Here is a 10252-nt window from a genome sequence, read left to right as displayed (position 1 = left end):
TTAAGACCTGCGTTGAACTCTGGTACTATGGACGTTTGGATGTTTATGTTTATATTTATGTTCTTGTACTATTTGCAAGTTTATTTTCTTTTTTGGGGGCAAAAATCGAAGTCCACAACCCCAGATGGTTTGGGACGAGGTGTGTCGGTTGGGCGCACCAATGGCCGCACGACCGCAAGCAGATGGCCGTGCCCGTTTTCCTGCCCCAAACGGACGAAAAGCGGACGAACCAGACGTCCGTTTGGGATCGTGCGTTGGAGTTGGCCTTACTCTGCAAGCGGCAGGCAGAGGGGAGCGCGAAACTTGGAGGGGCAAAAGAGACGAGTCATGCCTGTCTTTGGCAGGTGGGGCCATCTCGTCAGAATTAGGGTGTGCTTGGATTTTAGGGCATCTCCAACACTGACCCCCAAACTGAACACCACGGACAGATGAGGACCAGTCCGAGGACAATGATGCGTGATCCCGAAAACCAATTTAACAAAAATAAACAAACTTGATGCAAATTTATACAAACCGAACTATTTTCAATCAAACTTAGATAATTTTTACATAAAACTGACGCCCGTTTCGACATATTTGAACTAAACCCTAGTTTAACCAAGTCTAAATGATTGTCGGCACCCGTTTCCCACCACATGCCTTCCTCGTGTCTGGCGGCAAGCTTGTCGGCCAGCCATGAGCCGCAGGAACTAAAGCTTCCTTATCCGCGAAGCTAGCAAGCAGCTAATCGGCTGACGATGATGAACCCGCCAAGCTTCTTTGCGTTCTGGGATGGATTTGAGACAACAATCAAATGAGGTGTTCAAAATACAGTTTTGCTAAAGCACATCTAGATATGTCATAAATATTGTACATCTAAGTCCTAAATCATCGATCTTACACGGAGATTCGTGTGGATATTTTCTTTTCCCTTTTTCTTTTCCTTCTTATGCTTGATTGAGTGACTTAGATGTGCAATAATTAAGACACATCTAGATGTGCCCTAACCCTTCAAAATATCATAGTTCCATCAGATTGCTTGTCCTTAGTTGAGTTATGGAATGATGACAAAGCTATTCGGAGTGATGGAGTTCAGATCCTGAAGGAGATCAAACAGATGTGGCATGTGTGGTTCTTTCCAGGGTTTCAAAGTTCTTTGTACTCAACATGAGGCAAATTGGGTGGCGCGCCTATGTGTTAAAGAAGCTCTTGGTACTGATATATGCATGTGTTTTGATATAATTCCTGGGTTCCTGACTAGAATTCTTCGGTCAGAGTGTAATCTGTTGCCGATCTAATCTAATAAAGCAATGGCTGGATTTAATCTAAAAAAGACTCCAGGATTATATAACATCTTTACGGAAAAAATATTTTTTTACACGTTTCGGAAAGAACATCGTCCTGCCTCCTTTGCTAAATTCACCCACCAGAGCATACAGTGTTGCTTCAGAGATACTCCCTCCGTTCCAAATTACTCGTCGCAAAAATGGATGTATCTAGAACTAAAATACATCTAGATACATCCATTTCTGTGACAAGTAATTCGGAACGGAGGGAGTAGCAAAAACTGCGACGCGCGTGTGTGTGTGTGTGTTGGGTCTTCATTGCCGGATCCATCCATCCAAGGAATTTTCACTTCCCTTTAAAAAAAAGAATTTTCACTCCGAAACCCCAGCGGCCACCATCAAAACTGTTTCAGGTTCTCAGTGGCCTTTGAAGCAAACATGGCATTCTAACAATGTTGATTGTATGCAACAGAGATGCAGAAATTTGCTGCTAACGCTTCACATGTTTGCAATCAGACAGACAACAATGCTTTACATCAATAAACCGGTCGAATTCCTATGATTCTCCAGTAATGCAATCGTCCATAACATTTGCCTTTATTTGGTATCGTCCATAACATTTGCCTTTATTTGGTATCGTCCATAACATTTGCCTTTATTTGGTAATTCTGGGTCTAGTAATACGTCTTAAATTAAATCAACAATGCCGCCATCTACTCAGTTTGCCTAGTTCACAAATTCTATTTCGGTGAATGGCTCTCCTGCATGAAGCTTGAGAGCGACATCACCAACAACCTGTACCCAAAGGCAGAGCAAAATTCAGTACGAGAGGAAATGGTAAATGGTCACACAAGTCAGCGAACTTTCGTTCTTTTACATCGAGGATTTCAATGACAATACACACGGTTAATGATGATGGTGATGGCTTCGTTTATTAAGAATGAAATGATAATGCACATGACACGCCTATCTGAGCAGGGGTTGAATGAGGTGTCCTTCAGTTCAAAGTAATTCTAGGATATCGAAAAAAAGAAGCAACAATCCACAAGGAAAACCATGAGTTTATGCGCAGAGAAAGAGGAGGTTTGCTAAGTGGCTAATATCATTTAATTTCGTTTAAGCATATATCTTCTTGTTTACTGATGCTTTTAGTCATGAGAAAAAAAGTTCTTCCAACAGAATACTGCTTTTTCATACCAAGCCTGTGGCCAGGAAAGCTGGTCATCTAAATTGGCACTGCGATGTTTAAACAGTGTGCTCATGAAGCCAATGAGGTAGCTCATAAACTAACTAGTTCTCATATGATTCTAGTGCTAGTTTTGTTTGGAAAGATGATCCACCAGACGTATTCTGGAGGGTAATGTAATTGATGCTACTTAATGATATTAAAGTGCCGTAGTTGGCTCAAAAATAAATAACAAATGTGGCGCTTCTGAATCTAAAAGTTCTTTTGACACAAATATTATAATGTAACTACAGGAGTTAACAGACAAGATACAACTACTAGCAACAAATACATGATTGATAAATGAGAAGTAACTTTGTGCATTGCAGAGAAACAAGTGCAAACCTTTGCCATGGTTCTGTAAGAGTATTCTGTGATTCCTGCAACATGTGGTGTTATAATAACATTTGGGAATTTCAGAATTGGATCCTCTGGATCGAATGGCTCCGTCCAAGCAACATCAATGCCCAAACCACCTAAATGACCTGACTCAAGGTGATTAAACACAGCCGTATAGTCCAGTAGGCGTCCTCTGGCAATATTGATGAGATATGATCCCTACAAGAACATGGCAGCTATTGAGAACGGGAGTTCTGCTGTCAGGCGTATATTTCATAGTTTTCCAAAAATCAAAAACAGATCCTATATGTAGATTGCAAAATAATTATGCACTCTAAGTTTTTGTCATGAAATATGTCCATTTATGTGTGTGCAAGCCTGCAAGGAGAGAAATACTAAAATATCAACTCTATGCCACGAACCTTAGTTCATGATGGATAATACCGCCAGCTCGGTATGGCTAGGTTGATAATGGAGGAGAGGCTCGAACATAAGGCTGATTATTTCTTGTTTCATTCATATATTCTAAGAGGGTCTTCTTTACATAGAGCCAAACAATAAAAAGCAGGATTATCTTATTTCTGCTGGCTTAAGGGCCAGGTTACAAGATATCTTCCTAATTTAAATAGTTAAAACAACCATAATTTGTGCCAATTGGGGTCGGTTATGCCTGTCACATGTGTTTCTGCAGCAAGGTTTTTTTTCGATACCCTTTTTTTTAATGGGCCGGAAGAACCGAATTCCAATCTCGGAATTATTCTGTCTGAACGTATTCAAACAAATTCTGAATTTAAATTTTTTGCGTCACAATATGTAATTTTAACCTGGCACACACACATACTCTCACTTATTCCACTGGTCATCTTACACATGCCTTTCTCCGCGTGGGGTGCGGGTTCGAACCCTCGCTGCTGCACTATTTTGCTATGCACCGTTTACAGCTGAAGAAGCTGCAAACATTGATGGGACAATAGGGGAATCCCCCAAGACGACCTCCAAGGGTGTAAGTTATGGACCTCACCACCACACGAGGCAGTGAGTTGTGATAAGATATGCATGCAGATCTTAGCATTTGAATTCAGTTTTTTTCAAAAAAATCGAACGGTAGCGCTGTTTCTTGGGGGTCAGCGAAATTTCTGGTCGGTTACCACTGGGAAAAAACCTTGGTCCGCAGTGGTGCACACACACAACACCCTTTTTGCGGGGAACACACGACGCTTTTTTTTTGCAGGGAACACACAGCGCTATATATATACAGTATCATTCCACAAACGTCTACGAATATTCTTGATATCTTTTCCTTTTGAAAACTTTAGCAGCACATGTGTTCTTTGAAACAAGAACATATGCTCCTGGGATCATTTTGCCATTTTCTGATGGTTATTCCAATGCATACACCAGCACAATCTGATCCTCCAACACTATTCTAAGATTAACATTTCCTCATATACAAATTTTCTTCTTACAGGATGAATCAAGAATGATGGCTTATTTATTCCGTAAAGTAAATAAATCTCAGAAGAAAATTTAAGAAATAAGATGTAAATCTCCTACGATGCAGACAAGTATATTGGAGAAAAAATACACATACCTTTTTCAAAGCTGACAGGAACTTGTGATCCACAATCCCAACCTATAAATATTTATAGCTTTAGTGCCTTAGTAACCGCCTAACTGAAGTCGAATAGAGATATTTCTGGCAGACTTTTTATTAAATAAATGAACATAGAGAAGAATTAACTGATTCATTGTTTAACGTCATGCAAGTTATAACTATGTCAGCTTCTCGAGCGAGTTCGTACATATCTTCTGGACCACCTTTCTTGTCAACCAGCCCATCAATATCTGCAATAGCAATATTTTGAGAGAGGAAGATAACACAACATCTAATAATTCACTCATAAGGGAATGATACTGCAACTTACCACAAGACACTGTATTTGATGACCAGTTTCTTTTTGTAGCAAGAATTTTCACTCCAAATGGTCTTAGTCTCTTGGCAATTTCCATGCCAATGGCTCCGAACCCCAGGATAAGTATCTAGCAAAGTAAATACAAATTTCTACTCAAATGGGATTTTTCTTGTGGAAAGTAGATAAAAAGTAACTCATACACGAAAAGCATACTGTTTTCCCGAATATTGTTTCTCCAACTGGAAGGCCCAAGTCCTTCTGAATGACAGCAGTATCCATTTCCTTCTGCAAATTATGGCCAAAGTCCAAAACATGAATATTCCATTACAACTAACAGAAGCTAACTTATATTTATTAAACTAAAAAAACTTATCTTCCAAATGATGGCAGCTACGAAGGTAGCTTATTTAACAAAAAACTGAGTGAATATTCTGTACAAATATATGCAACATGATGAACCATGGCTCGAAATCAGTGTCTAATTGCATAAATTGTTGGATATTGTACTAAGTAGGATCCACATGAAACAGAAACCATGTTTAATACGCTCATCATGTATTTGTTCCCAAATTTCTGCAGCTTGCAGGCCCTTTTATCCCACTTTTGAAGTACTGGTAATTTTACAACCAAAGACCTAGTGGCGCAGAATATTATATGCTCGCCTACTTCATATCTGCATCAATTTTTCACCGATCGTGCAGGAATATCAACATAATTAGGCATGCTATCATGAGAACTGAGAAACTCGGTACTGTATACATGAGTGGATGTAGTGAGACAAGAATGAGATGAATGTTCATCAATAGGAGCTCCACGATATAGAGAGCAGCACTGCCAATAGGTCAAAACTGCTAGTCATGTGACTTTACTTGGTTCCGCAGAACACCTAAAGTTAGATAGATAGCCATTTCTGCGCAAGCAATTGCATTTCCTGTAGTACTCCCAGGTATCCGTGCAACTTTGATTTTCTGTTCTGTAGCAGCATTTATGTCAACACCTATAAAAAATTACATACTCCATATAAGAAGACCTAGTTATGTCGATGGATCAATCAGAATGTAAGATAATACGTCAACACCAGATCCACTAATCCAGGCTTATAATCACCTTCTAAACCAACACCATACTGCATAATAATCTTCATCTTAGTTGCTTTGGCAATGATATCTGAATCTATACATTTATTTTTCACTACACATATATGGTAGTTTTGAATAACATCAGGTACGTGATCAAGGCCTACTTCGTCAACCTGAAAAGTGCATTAAAATGTGGTCAGACATAAGTTCCTACATGTATAGTCACATTTCGCAGACAGAAAACACTCTCAAGACTAAAATGTAAGCACATCATCAACTATGATATCAGAAGAAGAAAATCAGGATTGTGGATTTTTTTTTTCCAGCACTCCAAATGGAGAAATAATAATGAGAAAGCAAGGTGGGTACACATAACAGTGCATGTTACAAGAAAACCAGGAACCAGTACAAACTAATTTGCAAAGCTTTCAGAAATACCAAACTCTTGAGATCTACATTTTATATCAGCAAGAACAAAAGATAAAAATGTGTATCCTGTATCACTGAGGCATTGACAAATGCCATACGTTATTATCAAAACATCATCGTTGGGTCCTTGCATGATCCTTATTTGACCAGATTGCTTGTTAGTCCTTTTACCGGAACATGGAAAGCAAAGTATGTGCTCTGGATCCATTCTTATCATGTGTGCCCTCTCAAAGTCAAGCGTCATGCTACAACGGCCAATAGTACTTAAAACAACAGTCATCTGAAGTTCTGAAGATGCCTCACCATGCAGTATGGGTAGCTAACAGAAGATAAATTAATGATTTATGTGGCATTGGCGTTATAGAGTTGAAAAGTTTTACACTTCAGTTAAAGTTAGAGGACGATCAACTAAGTTCACATGCATCACTAACCTGAATAAATGGATAGTTTTGCAAGTACTCCTTCGTATAAATAGTAGAAGCAGGCCAATAGTGGCCACAGAATAGCACCCGTGTAACATCACTGTAGCCATTGCCTCCAACTGAACTAGCCATCTTTGAATAATCTGCAGTGCAAAATAAGCACACACAAAAAAACTAATGTGAACAAATAATATGTGGTGCCAGAGGCTGAAAATTTGCAGGATACAAATTATATCCATCTATCAACTGAACTATAAATCTAAGGAAAGTAATATTTCCCTGATGGACATACTATAGTCCTAGAGTTGTAACTAATGACTAGTTTAAATAGTTAATTTCCTATGTAAGATTACAGCAAACACTGCATCATAACTAATACTGCCTTATATTCATTGAATGTAAAGTCATGAACACTACAACTAAGTTAGGTCAACAAGGAAGTAGAGAAAGGGAAGAAAAGAAAATGCCATTTAGGACTCGAAGAGAAGGCTGATGAGGGACAAAGAACATACCGAAAAATGTGAAATGCAATAAGAGCATCTACAGCCGGGTGCCTCAAACCCCCTCATACGCCCGGGCGGACGACCCGGTAAAAAAAAACCCAACCCAGACGGGCGCTTCAAACGGCCCTCAAACGCCCAGGCTGACCGGCACCCCTCATATCCAGCCCAAATATGGGGCGGATATGGGGCTGACCCGGCGCGTCCGCCACGTCGGACTTGACAACCCGACCCCAGCAAAAATTGCACCAAATCCCCTCCGACCTACCCGATTTCACTTGCACCGGACTGCACCTTGCCCTCTATGTATTTGACACATTGTCCGACTAGCTTTTTCGTGATTTTCTCGTAGGAGCTTGATGAGAATGATTGAATAAAAAGTTCTCATACTTAAAAAAAGTTCTTATTGTTAGCAGTGGCCATCAATGTTCGCCTTGTGCAGGATATGAGCTCCTTCACAAAGCGAGCATTGATAGCCCCTATTAAGAGAGAGTAGCTTAACGCTTTTGCCCGACGCGGCTATTTAAGCCAGCCGCGGCACTCCTCCGGCAGCGAGGTGGAACTAAAAAACCCCAAACACGCCGGCCCAACACGGATGTTTCTATAGTGGAAATCTTACGAACAATTCTTTGGCGTTTACACAACCCCGCTAGCCCAACACGGACTAAAACATCCAAAATGATCGATGTGCATGTCTTTGCATGTATTAGGTATTTTAAATATAGGGTCTGTGGTTGCAAATGGGAAAATTTGAGGCTCGCCCGGTCACCATCCGCGGGCGCGTCCGGGCGCGACCGCGGATGTATAGGGACACGGATTTGCGTATCTTGGCTGTAGATGCTCTAAGACTGGCTAGATTTCTGGCATGCTCACTTTGCCAGGATTCTAATATCTTGACTTGCTCACTTACTCTTCTACTCTCCATCTAGATTCAAAACTTACTTTCACCAATGGTTGCTTGCTGGTATAAGTTACGATCACAAAGACACAAATGAGTCTGCGCTGACTAGCTCCCAAAAAAACTGAACTGACTAATTTTAGCATTTAGATTTTATATAGATACTTTGAAGGCAAGAAATTGACATGAATCGATTGGAATATTCATGGTTTATGCATGATTTGCTATTCTTTCTTCACCATATTTCTTAACAGAAAATAGCATTGCTGATTCTGTGTATATATATATTTGATGGTAAAAAATTCATAAGTGTTTCATAAGATAAATGTTTCTCATTTTGAATGAAGTATCTTCCATGGAGTTGGTTTATAGCCCAGAATACACAAGTCAATTGATTGCCTGCAAGGCTGCAATACCAGGCAAAGGTAAACTTTGGAACCCTGTCACAAACTCTTTTGAGAACTGGGCTGCAATCAAATGCTTGTAACAACTTAAACTTCACAGGTACATTACTTTGGTAAAAAATACAGTCTTTCACAGTACGTTTGGATGAGAAAAAACTGTTATAGCCTTACCAGGCTAGGAGATGTGTTTGGTACGACAAAATTTTTGCAGGGGAGCTAGCATAGGAGGGCAAGAAAAACCTTGTCAGCTCTGGAGAGCTGATTCTGCTCGCTCTTGACGGCAAACATATCTCGTAAAATAAAAACCGTTCCTAGCCAATCAGCCAAACGTGCAGGAAAGGCAGACTCAGCAAAGCCAGTCTGAGCTACTGTAGTTGGCAATGAAACCAAATGCTCTCTCATATTCTAATGAGTTCTGAAAATAAGATTTATTCCAAGAAATGTTCTGCTTTGTTTTAGCAGGCGACCTCTAATCCTGAGTTAGGAAGGACTTGAGCTATTTCACATGGAATAGCAAACCTGGAAAGTTTCAAGCGAAGATAGGCATTAACTAGGTTAGAGTAAAATCCATTGACAAGCCATCTACAGTACACTGTTGTGCAACAACACCCTCATTTCATTTGCCATACTTTCCAAAACAAACCCGAACAGATAGCGTCAGGCTGTCAAAGAGCCTACATCCCCAAAAGGGCCGCTGAATAGCAACCAGACCAATCAAGCACCGAATCTACCGTGTAAAATCAGGAGGCACCCAAGCTAGTATTGCATTTACACCACGAAACCATATAAGGGGTCAGGCCAAAGAAATATGCAGTATGCGGAAGGCAGAGAGAGGGGAGGAGTCAGCCGTACCTCTCGAGGAGGAGGGGAGATTGGTACGGCGGGTCGCAGCCGCTGCGGCGGCGCGAGACAGTAGGAATAGCGAAGAGTGTGTGAGCCTGGTTGCCGCCGATCTTGCGCCGGCCATATACGAAAGAGACAACAGAGCGGCGGGTTTGGTTAGGCGGAGCCGCGGAGGAGACGGACGTCACACTATCTGCGGGGTGGATCCATCGAAGTTGGAAAATAAACTGAACACTATGCGCAAAAAAAAGGAAAATAAACTTTTTTTAGGGAAATATCTGAGAGCTTTTATTCAACAAAAACATTCTTGGGGCAGCCTGCCAAGAGGCTGCTAACCAAGAACGAGGGTGGCGAGTTCAGACAACTGTGAGTAATCAGAAATGTGCAAGCTCGCTTTGCACACAAATGGGCCGACATATTGGTTGTCCTTAATACATATTGAATTACAAAATAATCAAAAACTAAAGAGAGCTCTCCAATTTCATCAAGAATATGTGCCACAGCAGATCATTCTGCATGACGAGAATTTCACAAATTCACCAAAGCCAAGTAGTTAGTCTCCATCGTCACTCGCTTTAGACCTCGCAAATTGGCGAAAATGACTCCTTCCCGGAGGGCTAGTGCCTGCATGATCAATGGGTCTGTCACCCCATCATGTGGCTTGCGTACCCAGCAGACTTGACACCGAGCGTGCCACTCCGCCAGCTCCTCCCTTGCTAGAGAGAATATCAATGGCTCCATCACAGTTAATCTTCACACTGTCGTCCTCAGGTGGCCGCCATCCATAGCCTGGTAGGACTGAAACTTGCTTCCTAGGCAGCTCCAAAAGTGCAAGGTCTTCTCTGATCTTTCTCACTGCATTGCCAGGATCAAGTGTCTCCTGATTGTGAACCCATCTATTGCGTGAATGCCAGATGGCCCACATAACTGTAATA

The 10252-nt window shown here is 41.0% G+C and overlaps 1 protein-coding gene across 1 annotated transcript; it reads right to left on the bottom strand.

The window, feature by feature from the left end:
• Positions 1 to 1724: 1724 nt before the first annotated feature.
• On the bottom strand, positions 1725 to 9573 carry LOC123103292 (hydroxypyruvate reductase). Its single transcript, XM_044524822.1, has 10 exons — positions 9327 to 9573; positions 6682 to 6815; positions 5850 to 5994; positions 5612 to 5739; positions 4956 to 5027; positions 4755 to 4869; positions 4571 to 4674; positions 4421 to 4462; positions 2836 to 3048; positions 1725 to 2060 (listed from the first exon to the last, which is right to left on the bottom strand). The coding sequence occupies exons 1-10, from the start codon at positions 9439 to 9441 to the stop codon at positions 1992 to 1994; spliced, it is 1137 nt and encodes a 378-aa protein (XP_044380757.1). The 5' UTR covers positions 9442 to 9573; the 3' UTR covers positions 1725 to 1991.
• Between the last annotated feature and the right edge of the window lie 679 nt (positions 9574 to 10252).

This window comes from Triticum aestivum, chromosome 5A (assembly GCF_018294505.1).
Source record: "Triticum aestivum cultivar Chinese Spring chromosome 5A, IWGSC CS RefSeq v2.1, whole genome shotgun sequence".
Classification (NCBI taxonomy): domain Eukaryota; kingdom Viridiplantae; phylum Streptophyta; class Magnoliopsida; order Poales; family Poaceae; genus Triticum; species Triticum aestivum.
This window is presented reverse-complemented; position numbering and strand designations above follow the sequence as displayed.